The sequence below is a fragment of the Leuresthes tenuis genome, unplaced genomic scaffold (genome assembly GCF_036924035.1).
Source record: "Leuresthes tenuis unplaced genomic scaffold, fLeuTen1.0.hap1 SCAF_15, whole genome shotgun sequence".
In the NCBI taxonomy this organism is placed as follows: Eukaryota; Metazoa; Chordata; class Actinopteri; order Atheriniformes; family Atherinopsidae; genus Leuresthes; species Leuresthes tenuis.
The window spans coordinates 16,769,014-16,791,438 of record NW_027325369.1 but is presented as its reverse complement, the minus strand read 5'-3'; the positions used below and the strand labels follow the sequence as shown (position 1 = coordinate 16,791,438).

At 41.8% G+C, this 22,425-nt stretch overlaps 1 protein-coding gene across 1 annotated transcript; it reads left to right on the top strand.

Moving 5' to 3' along the window:
* The first annotated feature begins 4,741 nt into the window (after window positions 1-4,741).
* On the top strand, window positions 4,742-20,689 carry LOC140270662 (phospholipid phosphatase-related protein type 3-like). The gene is made up of 9 exons (XM_072365858.1): window positions 4,742-5,321; window positions 10,606-10,709; window positions 11,018-11,203; window positions 11,950-12,079; window positions 12,656-12,851; window positions 14,062-14,119; window positions 15,588-15,761; window positions 16,689-17,519; window positions 17,957-20,689. The coding sequence occupies exons 2-9, from the start codon at window positions 10,629-10,631 to the stop codon at window positions 19,115-19,117; spliced, it is 2,817 nt and encodes a 938-aa protein (XP_072221959.1). The 5' UTR covers window positions 4,742-5,321; window positions 10,606-10,628; the 3' UTR covers window positions 19,118-20,689.
* The last annotated feature ends 1,736 nt before the right edge of the window (window positions 20,690-22,425 follow it).

Here is a 22,425-nt window from a genome sequence, read left to right as displayed (position 1 = left end):
ATGGACATTCTCATGTTTTGAAATAAACATTTATATACTTATTGTATTGCATTATCTCATTTTTAATGTCAGCCAGTGTTTTAAAGGACAACCCTTTATGATGATGTAACAATGTCACAGTTATGGTAAACTGAGAGTCAGTTTCCTCCATATTACTTTTAAGAAATTGGATTAACACCATTGCCAAACCCGACATTCATCAATCGTCAATTAGCTCTCAAAGGAACATGAAATCTTGTGCTCACAAAAACAATTTTAGAATACATTAGTGGTAATTACAGACAATGTGGTTGTCTGCTGTGGTGGTGTTAAATGCACCAGATGCATTTGAGTATCAACAACTTCATTTCGGCGTCGCTTGATGCTATTTTTACCCTAAATGTGGAACTAGGTTTGCTTTAAAACTACACAATCAGATATGATAGCATGCAAAAGTTTGGCAACTAAATTTCAGTCAGTGTGATGTGCTCTAGTGAAGTGAGAAAGAAATCAGTTGTCTAAAAGGTCTTGGTCTGAAGACGATACATTTCTTTGATATTTTCAGCAACTTACTGATTTCCTTTTTTAACGGTTTCATCAGAAAAAAAGGAAAAGGGCCCACAGATTTTTAATGATTTGGTCAGGGGACTGTTAGAGCCATGGTGAGACCCCCAGTGGATATTTTAGGTCAAATTAGGAACATAGTTTTAATAAGGTTTTAATTTTTTTCCAACCTTCCCTATATAATGAAAATGTTCCCTTTAACACAGACTGCAACACAGGTGCAGAGCATGACTGATACAACCCTGTGCTTAATGGACTGAATAAGTGTATTTTCTGCTTTTAATGAAAGTCAGCAACCATTTTTGTTCCATAAATGTTGTTCATTGCAACATAAAAGTTTGATTTTAACTTTATCATGTCACACAACTTGTTTCCAAATTGTGTCAAACTTGTTAAGTTCTGATGATTTCTTTTGTTGTGAGGATGCAGGAAACCCTTTTTACTCATAAATGTTGTATTTGGGCTGTTTCTATTCAGTAGAAAAGTGCACCACCACTCCTGAGAGTGTCAATTCGACAAAAAAGTTTTTTTGGAGTCAGACAACCGTCTAAACATCTCTCTCAGAGCATCTTCTTAGTTTTCCAAACTCAGTTTGACCTTAGTCATCCCTGGTCCATTACAAAAAGAACTGAGGCAACTGTTTTTCTGTAAACTCATATGAATCTTTGCTGCTTTGTGGGCATCAGTCATTTTCATTTTTCAGACAGCTACTCAGCTGCATAGGGGTTCCCAGGGCTCCTGAATGTTGGAAAAAGATTTAAGGAAGCAGAGTATTAAGCTTTGACAGATATATCCTTTGGCCTCTCCTAACAGTAGCTGTGAAGCTATAGTCCAAACAATTTCGGTGTGAGATATCAAATCTCCTGAGGTGCCAAAACAGTTGCATGGTGCTCCTTCATTTATTTATTTATACAAAACAAACGGAAAATATTGTAAATAGATACAGGATATATTTCTTTTTTTTAAGTTTAATTCTTAACTTTATGAGAATTTGGAAATAAACATTTCTATACTAGACTGGACTAGTTAATTTTGTATTTGCAGCAGAACACAAATTCTGAGCAAACTTTTGCATGCCACTGAATTGCTGCGTGGTAAAAATTCAATGTACAATCCAGACTACCATCTACAGTACCCACCCACCATGGTCATGTGTTTCCATGGAAAAGTGAAGCAGTCGATCTGTGCGACTCTTGTGGGCGATTGTTAATGTCTGTCAGTAAACTGTGAGTATTCTGTAGGCTTTAGGAAGGCTCCTTGTGACATTTGTATTTCTTCAATTCTCAGAAAGAGAAAACCTCTACTCTCTGCTTTAGACAAAGGTCAAGTCAAAGTAAAAAAAAAAAAGACATTTTGAAACTGTAATCACATGTGGCACAATCTCAGAAACTTGTTAAATAAAAGCCAGGGTTACTGAGGTAAAATCCCTTTAATGGACCACAACAAGGTGAAAACAAAAAACAGACGAATAACATTGCCATACAGAAAAAAAAAGCAATCAACAACAAAAAAATTATTATTACATTCTTTCACAACTCAAAAATTGAGGATTAATTCCTCATTTCTTCCCACATAACACAAAACTTCCCCAACAGCCCACACATGTGTGAATTCTTGCATGTTTTCCATCATCATGTAATAAGTGTGTTCTACCCTTAGACCCTAAGTCGAGGTTTGAGAAGTGCTCTGTGTGAGGTGTGTGTATATTTTGCATGATGTTTGATGTAATGACAGCTTTTAACCACACAGTGGCACTTGAAACTATCCCTAAACATATGAGTGCAGAAGGTGGAGTGCCTATACCTGCAGGGGATGACTTAGCACTATGAACATTTTATTGAGACCGAGACGTACTCTCATTTCCAATTGTCATTCCCAAAAGAAAAGCCAGCTTCGAATGCAAATTAGGTATTATTTTCATACTTCAAAGGTGTAGACTTCTCATAGTCACTAACACCTCAGCCGCCCTATGAAAGTTTGTACTAGTGTTTCACATTTCATTTGTATTGATTGAATTTCACACGATGGGGAAATGTTTTCTTAACCACATAATCAGTGTTGATGATCTTAGAATACAATTTGATATTGAGAACTGGTGGTTTATATGTACCTGAGGGTGAAACTGAAATGAATACAAAGACATATAGCAAATGTGGTTGTTAGGAAGAGGATTAGAGAAAGATGGGGGCAGCATGCTGATGGTTTGGCACCAGTGCATCAACTGTATAAAGTGAGCATAATCACACGGTGATGAAGCCAATCAGTCGTGCCTACTCTGCCCTCCCACGTGGTTGGAGTGTCCATGCTATGATAAAACAAACAATGGGCTCTTTGTCAGGTGTCTTCACAGCACTTGGGAGATGCTGAATGGGTTGAAGAAAAATCAATCAGAATCCAATCGCAGAACTGTGTGAGTTTTCATAGATGAATGGGTAAATGTGTCGACACGCAAGGATAAAACAGACCATTTGTGATTCCATTTATCATCCTACATCTCTGTATTTCCAATATGTGCAGGAGCGTTTTGTGCATATCCCTGTAGGAGTGCCTACTCCTCCATTAGCCATGCAAACAAGCACCATGTTTCTGTGTCTAAACGTGAGTTTCCACATGCATGCACATATACTGAATAGAAATGATCGGCCTTTTGCTTAGAAGAAGTATTTGGGTCACATGTGAACAGCAGTCAAGATGCACTTTAATCAAATTTAAGAGTCCCCAATGTACACACCCTTCGGCAACTAATTACCATCTAGCTGGGATAAATGGCAAAGATTGCTGATATGTAGTAGCTTTGCAATTATGTTCACAACATCCAAAAATCCCCATGTTGAAGGGAGTTGTCTGTGGGAAGAAGAAAAGTGTTCAACCACCTTCACTCCTCATGTCTCTCCTTAGTGCTTTGTCTACTTGTTAAATAGGAGCCAGGCACTGAGTGATGAGTTTATTAGCTCCTACCAGCTGTGACCAACCCTTGGGTATTATTGGGGTGGCTGTATCACTGTGTGTGATTGTTGGGATGGGGGCTCTAGGTAGAGCAACGGGAATGAGAGGCATAACAGGATGGGGAAAAGGGGAGGGGATCAGAGGCGACTGAGTACCCCATGAGAACCAGAAGAACTCCCTGGCAACTGGAGACAGGATCAACACTAAATGGGGCGCCCCCATTCATACAGCACTGAGCTGTGACACAGAGCCAAAGAGATGGGTATGAGAGAAGAGCTGGGGTGGGGGATTACAAACATCTGAATGAGTGTAAAATCACTGGAGGTTGGTCAGCGGGCAGCTTCCAGCTCCACTCTTTAGCCCAGATAGTCTTTCCAGATATTAACATAAGGTCCCTGAACGTGTCACACCACTCACTTAAACACTTACTGACATACCAGAAGAAAAACAGCAGAAACCGGGGGAAGCGTGGGCGTTGAATTGATGTTTAAGTTCAGCTTTAAGCCCCATTAAGAATTAATAACCGTGAGAGCTGATGATAGGCTATAGATTTCCTTTAAGGGCATCTTCTCTTAGCAGAGAAATGCGCATATACTTGCCTATTCACGTGGAGTCCAGTTTTTTTTTTAATTTAATTGCCGTACTGTCATTCATGAGTCAGAATCAGAGGTGTCTGCAAGGCTATGAGACAATTACCGCACCGGGTCCTCCACGGTGATGTAAATGCACCACAGTGGTCATCCGACTGCCACACCCTTCAGTGTAAACAAAGGGTGTCACAACGGAACCTTCGCCTCTGAATGTTGGTTGATAGACGTTTAAGGTCATATAAAATTAATCTGGAGGTTGTTTTCTTTTTAAAAAAAATGCACGGGGTGTGTTTGATTGTGACTCTAATACTTCAGCTCAGTTGAATTTCGCTTTGGCGTCCACATAAGAGTTCATCTCCAAAACCGCCCCCTCACTTTTACGCACACATGCGTGGGCTACGTATCCCCTTCAGACACACGCGCTAACAAACAAACACACACGGACATGCGCACTGGGCAACACATTCCAAAAATCTAACCCTTTGTCTCGGTCGCCTCACAGCGGCAGCCCCGAAACAGGAATTCGGCTGGGAAGCGTGAATGTGAGGACCAGACTGTCTCCTCCCCCAACCATAAGCGCACACACCACAGCTCTCTCCTCCCCCCTGTAGCCGCCCCCCACTTTCCCGTCCTCCTCCACCTCAAACACACCACACCACTCCACTCCCTTATGCCTTTGTGTGTGTGTATGTGTGTGTATGTGTTTGCGTGCTGTGCACCCAAAAACCTAGTGACGGATGCAGTGCATATATAGAATATAGATATAGATCTTTTTAATGGCTACGTATGTTCTATTGGAAATAGGAAAATCTGCAGGCACCAATAAAGGGGTGGACGCACGTGCATCTGTCCCTTAACCAAAGCCAGGACTCAGAAAGAAGAGGAGCGCGTTACCAGCAAGTGCGGCAAATTGGACTTTCCATCATCAGCAACCCTCCTCTGTCTCCTCTCTGCTCCCTCTCTCTCTCGCCATCCCTGCTCCTACTCTCCGGACCCCCTATACCCCCCCTCATTCCCATCATTCCCCCTCTCTCTCCAGTCTCCTTCCATGGTCCCAGAATAACCTCGCACCGGAGCGCTCTTTGAATATTAGTAGTGGAGGTTGGAAGGTTTTTGGGGTGACTTGAGAGAAGCTGGAGATGGATTAAAGGGACATCGCAAAACTGGAGCAGCACGCACGACCACGCAGGGGGGGAAGGGGGCGACGGGACTCGGTGAATTCACGGAGCCCCCGGGACAGAGGTGAGTGCCGTCCGGTGGTTCTTTATCCCGCATGCACCCTTAAGAAACCCACCTCTCATCCCCAACGCGAGCTTAGAGGGGAAAATTCAGCACATGGTATTCACTTTCCATAATTGATTATCTCATGCAATCTGCTGATTTCTGCATGTGGAGGCAAATCTGCTACATGCTTCTTTTTTGAAATAGCGAATGATCTAAATGTAGCTGTACACCGTGGACGTTGAACCAACAATCAAATCAAACTCAACGTTGGGGAAAGCGTGTTTTCTCTCAGTGGAAGATGCCATCAGCATCATAATTTTACATGCATCTTTATTGGATTCATGTGATCAGGGTGAAAACCTGCTCAGTGCATTGGTTGAGCTATTTCCTCCACTCTAAAGGCAGGTGAATAAAGTTGGGTGTAGCCTACCCTCCTCCATGACAAGTCACATATGGCCCTTGCGGTCCCTCTGCCTGTTAAGGGCCCTGCAGTTGTCATGGGTTTGCAATAGCCAGCATAGTAACTTTCTTGATGAAGGAGTGCTTGAAGCTCTGGAAATAGAAGTTAATATTTTGTATATGGCTATAGTTTTTACAATGATTGTGAAAAGAAGATCGTTCCTGGGGAAATATGAATTGGAGACAGTGATGGTTTTGGGTGAATTTTGACGGTTTTCCCACTTTCCTTCAATCGAAGACTAATACATTTCTTAGAACAAGCCTTGTTTGTGTCCTAAGTGTTGAATGAATTTTATGGCAAAACAGAATTATTTAACTGTTTTTGCTCACTTGCTGAGAATCTATGGGATCAAATAACAGGACCATGATCCCATAGGCACCCAGGAGCACAGCCAGGCAAGTAGCCCCCCTATCTTAGACTTTAAAAGTCCTTGCTGTGTGGTAACGAAATTACATAATAAAAATCAGGCCTACTCTACAAAATATTTGATGAGGATTTAATCAGATTTTTCTTTTTCATTCATAAGATACACACGTTTACAATCATTTTTAGAGCACAGTTAAGCCAGAAAGACATGTTTAACAAGCCTAACCTCAAACTTTTAACAGTCCGCCTACTCTGGATTGCTATACAATGCCACAATAATGGTATTTTAAAGCACAGAAGCAATTTACAGACTATAAGTCTGATAATAGATCTGTTTTATTTATGTTTTTTTGCAAAAACATGCCATTTATTTCTTCTCTCAGTTATATTGATAGGTTAAGATTTACTATTTACCTCTGGCTTAAACCGAATATATTTTTAGTTTTACCCTTTGGTTTCAAGGAAAAAAGGCATATCTTTGTTGTTTTTTTTTTTTTTTTGTAATTTTACAGATTAAATCAGTAAAGAAAATTATTAGAAACCAAATTTATTGATGATGAACATTATGGCTATCATCGGACAAGAAATTATATTTTCTTTTTACTAAGATGTTCAGCCACATGAACAACTTATGTGTCCCTTGGTATTGATTCTAGAAGTCTCTAGAACTCTGTTGGGGGGGGGGGGGGGGGGGGGGGGGGGGGGGGGGGGGTGAACACAGTTCTTCCTAAAGGTACTCCTTCCTTTAATGTACTATTGAAGGTGATGGAGAGCCCTGTCAAAGATGTTTTTCCAAGACCTCCTCTAGGTGTTCAATTGGGTTCAAATGTGATGGCTGCGATGCTGACAGCATATGGTTAAATCATTTTCATACACATCAAACCATTCAGTGACCCTTGTTGCCCCAAGGATGGGAGCATAGTCATCACAGAAACATCTGCTCCCAGCTGAATAGAAATGTTTCATTAGTGGGTAAAGGTGATAACTCACTGCAGCTTTATATTGATTTACAATTACATGTTCCTTTAAGGGGACAAATGGACCCAAACCATGTCCCCTTCACAGATTAACAGAGCACCTGACCCTAATGTAGCTGTGTTCGGGTTTCTCTTTTAAATTTGTCACCTACCTGTGGTGGCAGCCCGCTGTAATATGTACTGAAGAAGAAGCTAAACAGATGGGCGACAAATTACGAGAAAAGTCAGAGTAAATGAGCGGAAAATGACAGATGGAGAATGCTTTCAAACAGGGTGCAAGGAGTCACTGAATGGTTTGAAAATCCTCGTGTTTTATGGCTTAATCTAACCTGTGAGACAGCTTTTTCCTCCATCATCATAAAGAAACAAAAATGTATTTTAGAAGTATGGTCTTCCACCCAACCATCTAGTTGAATTTGCAAATCTCTGGCGCTGAAGATTTTCTGGAGGCTTGTGTTGTGGCCGGAGACATTTATGTCAGCCTGGCCTTTTCTCACCCATCTTTACATCATTGCTATTGCTGACTTACTCTCTATCGCTAACACCCCCAGCCCTGTGCTGTGATGTGTACCAGGGGACAAATGCTGCTATGAGAGATAAACAACCCCCTTTCTTCAGGCTCATTCTATGTATGTATGTGTGTGTGTGTGTGTGTGTGTGTGTGTGGGGGGGGGGGGGGGGGGGGGTTAAATGCTGACTGGAGTCTGAGACCAAGCGGCTGTGAGAGTCAGACCCAGGACTCAGTGTCTTCCTAAGCTGCTTTCAGCTGCCCTGGAATCCTTCCATCCCAATATCCTCCCAGTTTCTGATCCACCTCCCTACTAACCCCCAGCACCAGACATACAAATGTATATACACAGACACACACACACTTGAGTCACTCTATTTCTTTTTTTAAATAATATTCTTCTTTGATCTGTGCTTATCTTTTTCCTCTTTTTCCTCTCTCCTCTCCTCTTTTCTTCCTCCTCTCTCCAACACATTTCTAGGGGTCACGGAAATTAGATCGTGGAAGTCTTTGATTCTCTGTGCCTCACACTGCCTCAGGGTCGCACCCTCTCATCTCGAAAAAAAAAAGAAAAACAGAAAACGAAAGGATAATAGAGATAAAACAATGGGAGTACGGAGAGGTGAAAAGAACAAGGGACAGATAGAAAATGTATGAAGGAAAAAGGTAGAAAAAGCAAAGAAAGGTTTATTGACAGATTAGAGTGAAGATATAGAGAAGAGCCTGTGAGAAAGAAATAAGCAAAGCTAAACAAAAAATATGGAGACAGAGGTGCAGGGAGGTCGAGGATGGCAGAGCCGGTGTTACAGATGGCTGGACAGCTTTCAAAAATATGAATTTCTCAAAGGGTGATGCAGATTGTCATTTGATTGAACATCTAGATACATTTTTGCTCCGGTTGCTTTAACCAATTATATGCCAAAAAAAGGACTCATAAGAGGGCAAAACTTCAAAATGATACTGATCAATATGTCTGTTAAAAGCCAGTCTGAATAGAGTAAATCTTCTCAGTTTTATTATGTGAAGTAGCATGTTTGGATCTTTTAGGTACAGAAAAACCTGAGGCTTTGTTTTTTCTAACCAAGGTTTACAGTATTATATATTATTATTATAAAATTATTATAGAATTAATAATAATTATTTATATAAAATGTCATTTGAGTCAAGATATACAGGAACAGGGAATGTTGCCAGAAGAAGAGTTACAGGTAAAATAACTGAGAAAGAAAATAATTCAAGAGGAAAGTGTGGGCAACATGAAATCAGATAGATGACTGAGAAGAGAAGAAGTGATAAATAAAATGGGCCACGGAGAAATGGGCGAGGTAGAGGGTAGGTTTGTGTGAGAGCAGTGTCGAGGGTGGGGGGGTCGGTAGGATAGGAACTTATGGGCATTGGTAAGGAGCTGTAGGGAGAACTGAATATTTAACTCTGTTTAGTTTTCCATTTGAGCCCTTGGCTCCTGCCTCTCTATGAAGCCTTCTGTTTGCCTACAGGTTACTGCAGGCAGCGTATATCTGTACGTGTTCATGTCTGCGAGTGTGTCAGGGAGATGAATTTGGTGTTTAACAACAGTTTAGATGTTAGAAAGCCTCCTTTTGAATCGAAATCCTTAAAGGGTTATTCATTTATTTATTAATTAATTTTAGAAGTGGGTTTGCATGGGTTTGAACAAAGTACTCATGAGTCCCAGTTTGGCAAATTGGGGAGGAGTTCTAATGGAGGAGCTAAGCTAACACCCACTCAGAAGAGTGAATTTTCTCCATTCAAAACAGCTTAAACCTAAAAGAAATGCTCTATAAAGTGAAGTTTCACTTTGGAGACAGAGAGTTACTTACTTAGTCACTATTTTCTTATTCAAAGATTGTCCATGTTGCTCACTTCTGATCAATTGAGTGCGACAGAAATTGTGTGAGACCTGCTGGGTTGTGCTTACCGCTGGACATTATTTCTGTAAAGATTTTTGTGTTTGTGCTTTTTCAGGCCTTTTTTTTTTTTTTTTACAAATTTTCACTTCACATTTTGGACTCACATGGTGGACATGGTTCACACAACTGATCGGCGGCAACATATGTTGAGCTGTCACTGCACGCAGGGAAGCAGCGACACAGATGTTCTTCCGCTGAGAAAAATAGCGACAAAGAAAATAACTCGCAGATGCAAATTGTGTATGATTGAAAAAACACTTTATTTAGCGTTTGTTCAAACCACTATGACATTTTTGAGGTTCGACTTGTTTTAGATGGAGAAAATTCAGCCTTCTGTGGCCCTGTTCTCAGTAGCTGCTGGCTTTGGTCCCCAGTCAGAATTCCTCCCTGATTCTCAAAGTTGCCTGACCAAAGTCCACTGCGGGTAAGACCCTGACTACTCATAAATACTTCCATGGTATTTGCTGCACCAAATCATTTAATTTAAAATGACCGACACTGAAACAGCCCATGTGGAACAGGGTTAAAAATCAGAGGCGTACAGGCGAGATAGAATCAGGGATCTGTTTCGTGTTTTGGCATAAACTTGAGTTGAGACACACATTCTGGGCACATTCTATGAGACTTATACTAAAATTTCAGAAAGGGTTAGAACATAGGATCTTTAATGTCTTTATCACTATGGATGAACCTTCACTGTCAAAATAGAGCATTCTAATAATCTTGAGCACCATCATCTCAGTGCATGTGTCATTGAGTGTGGTTATTAGACATGCTTGTGTATAATGATAGATCTAATTATTGAGTGTCTATGCATATGGTTGTTCAAAAACTAATAACGCACCACACTATTATAATTAAATTGCATTGTGCATTAAAACATGTTTTAATCTCAAACTAATGACTGTCAGTGTGTTTCATGAAGCCGCTCAGCCCTACCCAGTCTTTGAGAACTTTTTGAATCTATGTTTCTCACATCAGATAAGTGCTGACATGGCAGAAGTTTGATTATTTTTTTTTTGTTCTGTTTCTGACGTTTTTTCACAAGCTGTTATCTCAACAGGCTGTGACTGGTCTCACCCCAGGATGACATCCCCCAAAAACAAAGCCAAGAAGAAACCCCCCAAAGACAGCATTACACTGCTGCCATGTTTTTATTTTGTGGAGGTATGGAAAAGATCACAGTTTTAATTAAAAAAAAAGGCTTAGTTACATCTCTCCTTAACGTATGATCAAACCAACAGCGAGTGTTGTATGTTAAATGCATCTGGATGCATGGGACTTCCAGAGTCTGAAGTTCTTCTTTGCCATGTATGTGAGGGTGTGTATGTCTTCGAGATAAAAGTTAAGATGAAGCATTGGCTTAATTGTATCTGTCCAAGAAAAAATGAAAAGCTAGTCCCTCTCTGCTTTGACCTTTGGTCTTGATCATGTGTCTGGGATTTACATTTGTTTGTTTGCACGTGCCTATCTAGCTCCCCATCGTCCTGTCCTCCTTGGTTTCCCTGTACTTCCTGGAGTTGACAGACGTCTTGTCCCCAGCGATGGTTGGCTTCCGTTGCCATGACCGTGACCTGTCCATGCCCTATGTAGAGACGGGTGATGAGCTCATCCCTCTGTTGATGTTGCTGAGTTTGGCCTTCGCTGGACCAGCAGCTTCTGTAAGTTCCCACTCCACGAATATACTCTCATTTGCTGATCTTTAATCAATGGCCCCGTCATATCTGTTGAAGGTTTAAAGGTTTATTCAAATGTGTTACAGTGCTCATATTGTTCTCAAAAAAATCTTAAAATCTTACTGCTGTACTTAAAAAATCAGCTTCTTGAATACATCATGTAAATCCAAACTCAATCTACCTTTACATGCCTCAAAGATAGAATCATGTCACAAAGGTTGAGTGACCTTATGTTTTTGTGAAGATTCTGTATAGAAACACTTCTGGACAAAAAAAATGTATAGATCACTCAAATAAGCAAATGCTCGCCTTTTTGAACTCTCCAAAAGCAAATTCCACTCTCAATTGCAGGATCACTTCACACGTTGATAAATATACATCTGGTATTCCCATACATCTCACCAAACATGCCACCGACCTCCCCAGTCAATACCTACTCTCACACACAGACACACACTACTAATCCATCAGCAGCATAGAAACGAACATACCTTCATTTATCACACTGATTGAAAGTGATCACTGTTCAATAGCTCCTAGCCTCCATTCTCTCACCACTGTACTCTCTCCCCGTAGATCACAATCACAGACATTTGTATCTGACATTAATGGCGCTTTTTTTCCAGTTCATTTTCTTTTTTGTATTTGTCTCACATAAAATTGCAATGCAAAACTGACAAATATCACATATCACACCTTCTTTCTTTCCTTTTCTCAATTTCTGACTGTAGATTATGTTGGGGGAGGGCCTGATGTACTGTATGCAGTCCAAAATGAAAACTTGTCCCAAGTCAGAGGGCAGTATTAATGCTGGAGGATGCAGCTTTAACTCCTTCCTACGCAGAACTGTGCGCTTTGTGGGTAAGTCAGACAAGTAGTGCCTTTGGGAGTTATTAATGGACATAGTAATAGTTGTACAGGCCAATGGAGCAGCAGTTAAAACTAAATCAGGTTGGCTGTTTTTTTTATTTTAAAGACATATGAATAACTGCGCATATCTAAGTTCAAATAAGCCACTGATACAGTGAGAAATGTATGGTCAGTGCAATTGTATTTGCTCCATTTTGGCTCAAAGAAATTATTCGACTCACTGCCAGAGCCCCCAACTTTATTCCACTTTTAAAAGCAAATAAATAAGCTACTTGCAGACTTTAAACAAAGTGAGACTTAAAATGAAATAGGCTTGTTAACATACTCAACAGGGAATATGATAAGTGCAAATAACAATTAATTCACCTCACAAGATTTCTTTGTGTGTGTAAAGGCTCCAAAATGTAAGAACCTGAAGGCTTTTGGTGTCGCTTCATATTGGAGCAAATTCATCATCATTTTCTGCCAAGGCACACATTGAGCTCAGTGTGAGCAAGCCAACTGGGGCTTTTGGTTCATTTACCAAAAGAGCCCTTAACAACTCTGCCTCTTACCTCTCTCCCTCAGGTGTTCATGTATTTGGTCTCCTGGCAACAGCCCTGGTGACAGATGTCATCCAGTTAGCTACCGGTTACCACGCCCCTTTCTTCCTCACCGTATGCCAGCCCAATTACACAACCCCGGGAGTGTCATGTGACAACAACGCCTACGTCTCACAGGACATCTGCATGGGAAAAGATCAATATGCTATTATGTCAGCCAGGTAAGACACACTGTTACAGTCTGACCCAGAGTGGCTCTTAATACTTGGCGGCAAACAACAGAAGACTAATGTAGGTGCACAGATATGTTGCAGCTAATTCAATAAATCATTTTACACTGATCTTATCTATATGGTACTAAAAATGTGTTATGATGATATTGCATGCTGGATACTTTGCATCCCTGTCCTGCAGGAATGTAGTTGGCGAGAAGTCATCAAAGCAAATTTACAGTTGAAAAGGATTAAATAAAATTGGAAGCGATTTTTCAAACAAAAAAAAAAGAAAAAAACATTTCTGTGAGCTGGTTTATTAAACTAAAGCGTTTTTGATTATAAATGGCACACTTCTTTTTAATGTTAGGTGTTTATTTCTACAACCAAACTGCAGCAAGTCATTTTGCACAGGTGGAATATTTTCCTTCCAGATGCTTCCAACGCTGTTTGTTGCACATACACATAGATCAGATAAACAAGCTCCAGTACGTGGCTATGAAAGTGCATTCATACGATTCAACTAAGTAGAGCTGATACAGGGATAATCATTTGTACTTAGTAGTACACGTGTACATGTTAGTTGTTCTGCACTTGTGGGAACTCATTTTTATAGAATGCTTATTTTTTATTTATACGCTTATTTAGATTTTTATTTAGTTGTGGATAATACACATGTACGTTTTGCTTTAGTTTAACACCCAATTTACATAAACTTGAATTAAATGCAGTTTTAGGCTTAAATATAACACAATATCACATAAGATAAAGATTCTCACTTCTTCACCGGCTCATTTTCATATTGAATGTAGCCTAAAAAGGTGGAAAGAAGGCAAACAGTGCAATACAAAGATGAATGTACAGACTCAGAGCCCCTTTATGAGGCAAATTAAATGAGATTTGTATTTCACTTCTTTAAACTGCAAATTAGCAGCTTTGACCTCAACTCATTTAGATGTACTCTCATGGCCCCTTGGCATTCTGTTTGTGTTTGTTAATGCCCACATCTAAGGACATGTGCTCAATTTGACAAACACTCAGTTGGACAGGCACAGGGATTTTCTTGTTGTATACAGTCCTATCATCACGCATCACACATCCAGGTTTATTCAAGAGGCAGTAAACACGGTGCGTGTACATGTAGCATTTTTATGTAAACAGGAATCTGTTTATCCTGTTTCTGACTTTTACTCCTCACTCTCCCTTTTTGTCCCCTTAGGAAAACATTTCCATCCCAGCATGCAACGTTGTCTGGCTTCGCTGCAGTATACATCTCTGTAAGCACTTTCTTGGCCTTACTTGATTATGATGCATTTGCATGATGCATATGTGTCTCTGAATCTGTATCTCAGTGAGGTAATAAGCAGTTAACCCTGTTCAGATTGATATTTTTGCTATATCATGTGTGACACACCAATACAACTCCAGTATGGCACTTCAGACATTTATCTTTAGAATCAAACTGGTTTTTTTTGTCTAAATGCTAAAATAACAGGAACTGATTTTTTAGGTTGGTGCTCACTAGCACATCTGACTGCATAGGTTTTTTTATTTTTGCCACTCTGTTGTCCAGGGCTGACTGCAGTAGTGTTTGTACTGTACAGAAAAGTAGCACTGTCATTAATCCATGAGGTAACACCCTCCTACACACACTGTTCTCAACCAGTGGCTGTTGCAAGCTACTGGCCATATCACTGCTGCCTCACTGGGCCCACTATGTCCTCATTAAAACTCACTAGACAGATTTTATGATGAAGGGCAGGCAGGGAAAGAAAAGCAGCTGTTTGAGCTGGTCGAGGCAGAGCATGTTGTCTAATATGTGCACTGATTAGAGATTTTTCTCTGCCCACCACGTTAATACATTATCTTGTAATGATTAATATTATACAACATTCAAACGCCTTATTACAAAACTGTAATGAGTTGAGCTAAGTAAGTTACATTAGACACTTACGTAAATATTTGCTAAGAAAGTGCACGGAATATAAGTGAAATCTCTCCATACTGACAGATTTTCCTTCTTGCTTCTAGGAGAGTAGGATTTTACGCTCAGTAGCCCATACACAAGCTTGTTAAAATGGATATATTTGCAAGACCTGCCATTCTGTCACTCAGCTGTCCTGTTTTATGTGTGCATGCAGAGACTGTGAATGCATAGAAAAATGTATTCTCTCCTTTTCTCTGCCTCTCCTCCTCACAACTGTTCAACAGTCAAAAGTTGCTTGACCAGTTAATAACATTTTCATCGTTCTTTTTTTTTTTTAGCTTCCTACCAATCACCAAAAAAAAACATTAAAAAATTTTTTTTATGTTAGTGACTCAAACAGTTTTTTTTATTATTTTCACAACCAACAAGTTAAATGTATTAGACTTATCCTTTAACTGTGGAAAGCAACAGCCACTTAGCCTACCCTAATACATCAACTGGGATCCAGCTTGCTGCTAGCTGTATATCCCATCTTCATGCTAAGCTAAGCTACCTGTTGTTGCCTCCTAAACAGTTAATGGATATGGGGGTGACGTCAATATTCTTATCTTACTTCAAAATCTCAAACCTACTAACTCTAATAAGATTCAACTGATATAGAATCGCATTTTATTTTTTTGCTTACTCTACAATGTATTGATAATGCATTTACTGTATATACTTGTTGGTGTGTGTCATTCTGCCTTTTAATCTTATCAGCAGTAACCATCTGTTAAACTTTCTGTTCGTTGCCAATCTAAATGTGTCACTATTTGCAGATGTACTTCAACGTCAGCATCAACAGCACAACAAAGCTGCTGAAGCCGCTGCTGGTTTTTGCTTTCTGCATGGCGGCGGGCCTCGCTGGCCTGACACAGATAACACAGCACCGCAGTCACCCAATAGACGTCTACGTGGGATATCTCATAGGAGCTGGAATTGGAGTCTACCTGGTTAGTTGAATGAGGTGCTCAAGATAGTGTAGGCTACGACAAGCATAAAGAATGGCTCCTTCAATCAGACTAGCCAAGATCTGTATAATTGGCAGTCCCAATAAATTAGTGTCCTATTGTTTTTATGTTTTCAAGATAATTACCCCATTTAAGATCACCAAGCTTGCTAAAAGAGACAAGTGAATATGTGCTAAAATGGATTCCCTGTTTCAGACTTGGGTTAATTAACTGAGTGCCAGCATATGTTTATATATACTTAGGGATTTGTTTTAACCCCAGAGAGTAGTTAACACCCGGCATGGAGCATGGTGGGAATGACAGCATCGACATAAATAGATGTTTTAAATAATGTGCTTTGTTTGTTTCACTGTGAGTGAATTGTCTTGTTGTATTATTCTAACGCTATCACTGCATGTGCTAACAAATTGCTTCTTTCTCTCTGTCACCTCTCCTCCCTGGGTGGCTTCCATACTTTTCGCTCAGAGTTTTTTTTTTTTTTTTTGGTCTTTTGGCAAGCTATATATAGCCTTTTCTATTACAGAGGGAAGGGGGAGAGAAAGAATAATCCGATAAGAATTCTCTGGAACAATTTCACACTTCAATTTAAGAAAACTTGTCGTTGCCATTTTCCACACTCCCCCTCCCCCTCTCTTTTTTTCTCTGGTCTCTTGTTTTTTTAAGAGGGGAATCATGCCCTCCTCTTATTAAGAATGTCGACAGGGGGAAGAAAGGGATTCATGTTGACCTCAGACAAAACATTAGGAAGGAAAGATGACAATTCATGCACACTCTTCCCACTGAAATAAAACTCTTTTTTCTCCCAGAGATTCAAGAAAATACACTTTCATGCCAGAGTCTTTGTTTAATATGTAGTGCTTCTGTCTCCTCATTTATTACTGTTCCCTATATCCTTCTTTCTTCTATTAGGCGGTGTACGCAGTGGGAAACTTCAAAGCATCAGAGGAAGATGCTCCTTCTTTGCATAGACTAACCTCAGTCCATCAGAAAGAAGGCCTGAGGGTATTAAGCCAGCGAAGTCATGACTCCCTGTATAGAAAAACTCCCAGGGTGTCTGAAAGCAGGGAGGAGCTGGGAGCTGGGCTTGGGTCAGGAGCCCGCAGTAAGGTAAGGAGGGAGAAGGCATCCCTGGCCTCCCTGAAACGAGCAAGTGCCGATGTGGAGCTCCTGGCAACCCGTGGTCCCATGGGCAAAGAGACCATGGTAACATTCAGCAACACCTTGCCCAGAGTTGCAAATGGAAACAGCCCCATCTCCCCCTCTGAGGAGCCGATCATTACACAGCGTCATATGACCTTCCACGTGCCCTTTGACCCCCAGAGGTCTCGGCAGCTGGTTTCAGAGTGGAAGCAGCGCTCTCTGGAGCTCCGCAGCCAGAGCTCGCGAGATGAAGACGAGGGAGCTGATGAGAGAGACAAAGCAGGTGAAGGGGGAGCAGCTGCGGGAGAATCGGAAAACCAAGGGATGCCTTCATCTCTTTATCCCACAGTGCAGGCCAACAGCACCACCACACCAGCTGGAGCCAGGATGGTGGTGGCACCTCCCCTAGTTCACATCCCTGAGGAAGCCTCTCGGCCACCACCTGTCTCCCCCAAGAGTGCCAAGACCCGGGCCAAGTGGCTGTCACTCACTGAGGGAGGAGGGATGAAGGAGCCCGGAACAGGACCCATTGCAGTGTCAACTCCCAGAGTGCCTAATACGCAGGCCAACCAGCCTCCCAGCCAGCAGAGAGTCACTCAGGTGAGGTAGAGATTAGAAAATGAATACTTCCAAATTATAGTATTACATTATCTTGAGCAGTAATTTTCATACTTTTATTTAAAGTGGAATGCAGCCAACCCTTAGAAATGTAGTTCAGACACGGAAGGGGATGTAGCAGCAGCCAAATGCTGTGTATGCTACACACCTATAATTTATTATGTTTGTAAAATCAGAACAGAACGCTGGAGGAAGCAGTTTCACTGATTAGTTTCCAATAAACTGCACTCTCATGAGGGTTCAAACAGAAATCATAGTTGGACGTAAATGTAATTAAAAAGTCTGGGTGGATGTTTAATGTTTTCCCTATGCTTTAAAATGTTTACCGATTTAAAAAGTCTCTTGACCCTGATTTCATGTTGCCAATATCAATTTGCTGACATTAGTAGTAGCTGCTTTAATCTATACTATTCCTGCAGGTCATAGCCATGTCAAAGCAGGGTCATGGACCAGTGTCTTCATCCACTAAGACCTCAGAAGGCGGCTCCTCTTCTGGTGGTGGCTCAAACTGCTCTGAGTCACCTTATTATCGTATCCCATCTGATAGAGACAGCTGCACTGGAAGCAACCCAGGGAGCATCGCCGGCAGCGGGAGCATCGTCACAATTGATGCTCACGCCCCTCACCATCCGGTGGTGCGCATGTCGGCCAGTAACGGCAAACCGTGGGAGTGGAGAAACACCATCAGCGGTAACATGATGACCGCCGACCCAGCAGGGGACAAACATCGTGTGGTGCTGCAGCGGCAGGACAACGTCAGTCACTATCGCGATTACCGAACACTTCCAGTTAAAACAGATTCGCTCTGCTCCTCCACAACCAGCGGGAGTGTCGAGGCAGGAGCAGAGCTACCCCCCCCTCCACTTCCCACTGCCTCCTCCCCTCTGCCTCTTCCACCTCAGTTGTCATCATCCCCTCTTCCACCACCACCACCTCAGTCGTCCTCTTCCCCCATGCCTCCCCCTCCTCACTCAATCTCCTCCCCAATGCCTCCGCCTCCCCCTCCACACTCAAGCTCCTGTCCAATGCCTCTGCCTCCCCCTCATTCTGCCTCTTCCCAAATGCCTTTACCGCCTCACCCATCGTCCTCCCAAATGCCTTTACCTCCTCACCCATCGTCCTCCCAAATGCCTCCACCTCCTCATCCATCGTCCTCTCAAATGCCTCCACCTCCTCACCCATCGTCCTCCCAAATGCCTCCACCTCCTCACCCATCGTCCTCCCAAATGCCTTTACCTCCTCACCCATCATCCTCCCAAATGCCTTTACCTCCTCACCCATCATCCTCCCAAATGCCTCCACCTCCTCACCCATCATCCTCTCAAATGCCCCCACCTCCTCACCTGTCTTCTTCCCCACTGCCACCTCCTCCTCACCCCTCCTGCTCCATGCCTCCCCCTCCTCACCCATCCTGTTCCAGTATGCTTCCGCCTCCTCCCCACCCTGACCTGCTGATAGATGGCCACGGCCAGGCACTGTCCCGCTCCTCCACCCTGCCTCGCCGGCCCTCGGGTTCCGCCCGGAGCCATGCCGAGCAGGAGCACTACTACAAGGCCATGCAAAATGAGAGGATGTTATAGTCAACAGGAAAGACAACAGACATCGATGTAATATAACACATTGTACTTGAAGGGACGGAGCTGAAACAGACAGTTAAACAAGTTGTGACAAGTAAAGTGAGATTTATGACTTTTGAAAAATGACAAATAAGGTTTTTGAGCCAGTGACGGGTTGAGGACTATGGGGAGGTCTGGCAGTTTACAAACTCAGCAGGAAATCTGCTTTTTTTTTTCTTTCTTTTTCTTGCTTGTGTGTACTGCCACAGCATCAGCAATTACTGGAGAAACAATTGACAAGAGAGGGAAAAGAGGAGGGAGAGAGCAGGGTGAAAGAATAAAAACTGGTTCGCTTCTGCTTTCAGCAACTTCTGAGTCTTTAAGACTCATTCAGTGGAGGAAGTGACGGGGCTGCAGCTGAAAGAGATATCACTATGAACAGTTTGGGATTTGCTAAATCGAGTTTCCCCTGAGAGGGGGGATAAGACTGAGAAAACAACTACAGGCAATACTAGCTCATCTTAAAACCAGTGCAGCTGTTTAAGTTTGCCAACTATCACACACTGAGAATTTTCTCTTGTGTTTAGCTGAAAAAACTCTGGTGTCAAAGTGCCCAACAGCTTTTAATAAAGGAAAGGATTCAGTAAAGTCATGTTCAGTGATGGGTTTAAGAATATTAGAGTTTTTCACCCTCTAAATAAACAGTCCAAATGGGGAATGGTATTTTTTTGTGCCAAGCAAAAATGTCAGTATCTACCAGAGTGAGCCGGCTTAGGAAGCCTTGCCTCTTGATGGTGAACAGGAAATAGGAGGAGGGTTGGATACGAGGAGGATCATGCACAGTTGGGCACCCCTATACAGACGTCATTGAATGGATTACCGTGGTAAACATGAGAGGCAGTGGAAACGAAAGGGAATTGTTCCTAAACTGAAAAGGGCGACTGGGGTACGCAGCACAGTGAGCCAGGCAGACGGCCTGTCTTTGGTGTGTGTGAAACCTGCCACGGAACAGAGCTTGAAGCTGCGCCGAGGAGATTAGTCTGCTTACGAAACCATGCTCTTCTCATTTGGCCTCCTGGCAAATCCCAATAGTGATGGGAATGTTAATGGAGAGTTGCCCAGCCATTCGTGAGGCTCGCCATCAGCTCCAACGGAATGGCTAAACTCGGTGCTGTTTGTAGGCAGCCTACTGGTCTCTTAGTCTGTCAGTACCGAAACCCTTCTAAAGAGCAACACCGGAGTTGCCGGTTGTAAAAAGAAATAGTCTCTCTTTGATATGCATCCATGTTTTTTTTAATCAAGTTTATTTATCGGGAGGAGTTCTGCAGGATGACCCAAAACTTTTCCTTCACAAAGAGGTTACAACGCCATCTGTCCAACCACCCATTACTGTTTTGATAATGAATGCCTTACAAAGAAGTTAGACTTTCACATTTTTTTTTTACAATAAAATAAGTTTATTGAGTAAACAACAGTGTAAATAGCCATCCAACTGCTCAACATGTTAGCAGAAATGAACAGTGTTAAAAATAAAAAAAAAACAGCTCAGCTTAAGAACCACTTGCTCTTGAGTTCTCAGCTATGACACGGTCGTAGTTTGCTCTGTTGCCACGGAACTGTAGACGTTCACACAAATGATGAGTAAAATACATCTGCTGATAAGGCTTGTGTAAAGTAGTAGAAAGCTTCGTACAACTGCATAAGTAGACTTTGAATTGAGATTGTTTTGTCTGCTGGAAATTTTTATTGGGCATTTTCTCCCCAACCAAAATGTTTCACATATTCAGAACTATCTATCACAGGTTTAGTCAGTTGAATAACATCATCTATAAGTTGGGTGAAATCTGTTGGTGCTCCTCCTGTGTGCTCTGCTGCTTGTGTATATTTATACCACATTGTATAAAGATGTTATCTGGTTTCTTTTCTTCTTCTTTTTTTTTTTTTTTTGCTGTCAGAAGACTTTTCACTCAATGATTGGCGCTTTATTTTGGAACATCATTTGATCGCATTTTAATGAAACACAGACTAACACTCAGGTGAAGCTGGTGTCCACCCCTGCATCACAAAATCTGAAGGAGACATGGATTTTATATTGTCAGACTTAGTTTTTTGTTTTTTTTTGTAAAATTGTTCTCAGAAGAAGGCTGTGTTAAATGGAACAAGTTGTATTTTCTAGAGGTGCTCCAAAGATGAGGAGCTGGTAGATAAAGTTGCTCGTCGGTTTGTGCTGCATGTTTTTACGAGTGTGTCTTTTCTAACTTCTGTGCTTCAAGTCTGCACCGTTAACTTTTGGCAGATTCTAGTAAATATGCTCCGACTTTTGCTCCATTTTGACTGTAAAAAAATTCTTGACACTGTCTAATGTTATTGATACTGTTATTATTACTCAACGATCCTCTTTTATGGACTAATGTTTTTTTTAATATGTGGTGACATGTAACATTAATAACGTTGTTGAATAAAAAAAAAAAGAAAAAGAGATAAGACTTCTTAACTGAGGTTTGTGATAGTTGAAGGGACTGTGGTGGGTGTCCATGGCGCGGTTTAAAATAGAGAGGAGGGTCGATGCAGCAGCAGCTTTTACCGCCACCATAATGAAAAGGATCTTCTCCATCGATTCTCGGGTTATGAGAACGTCCGAGCTCGTCAGTACACTCACACTGACATAAACACTCAGCACACACAAAAGCACACAGCCAGACGGATGTAACACAGGCACATCTGCAGTGCAACATTTGCTGCTTTCATGTGGGTTAGTGTCAGGTTTCTGTAATGAATTCTGGTAGAATGCTTGTCAATCCCAAATGACCTGCAGGGATGAAACAAGCCCTGACTGAGGCTTGTTTGTATGTGGGAAAAGAATTATAGAAATGTGTACTTTTTGATCTGAATTGGTGTGTGTGTGTGTAAATGTAGTGCATCCATTTAAATGTCAGTTTTGGCCATAAGCGTTGTCCTGTTAGTTTCTGCATTTATGTATATTTTTTCTGTTTTCGGTGCTGTGGAGCACTGAGCTGTGTGATGAGGCTGTAGAGGTACAGTGAGGGGGGGCGGGGGGTGCAGATGGTATACTGAGGCCTGAGGACAGTCAGTCTGTCCATGACTCACACTCAGCGAGCCAAAAACTCTTCCTCTCACTGTCTTCTCCTCTCTCATTGGTGGCCCAGAAAGCGCTACACAACAAGTGTGCATCTATGTGTGTCTGCAGGAGGCAGCAGAAAATGGAGGCCGAGCTGCCTGTCTGTGTGTCTATTTTTGTGACCGTGTGCCTCTGTACATGCTTATACAGTATTTGTGTGTGTGTCTGTATGACAATGGCTGTCCAGGGCAAG

Coding starts and splice junctions, on each gene's coding strand:
- LOC140270662 (XM_072365858.1), top strand. CDS start 10,629: ATGACATCCCCCAAAAACAAAGCCAAGAAGAAACCCCCCAAAGACAGC. Junction 12,080..12,655: donor CAGAACTGTGCGCTTTGTGG/GTAAGTCAGACA, acceptor TCTCTCCCTCAG/GTGTTCATGTATTTGGTCTC. Junction 17,520..17,956: donor GCCAGCAGAGAGTCACTCAG/GTGAGGTAGAGA, acceptor CTATTCCTGCAG/GTCATAGCCATGTCAAAGCA.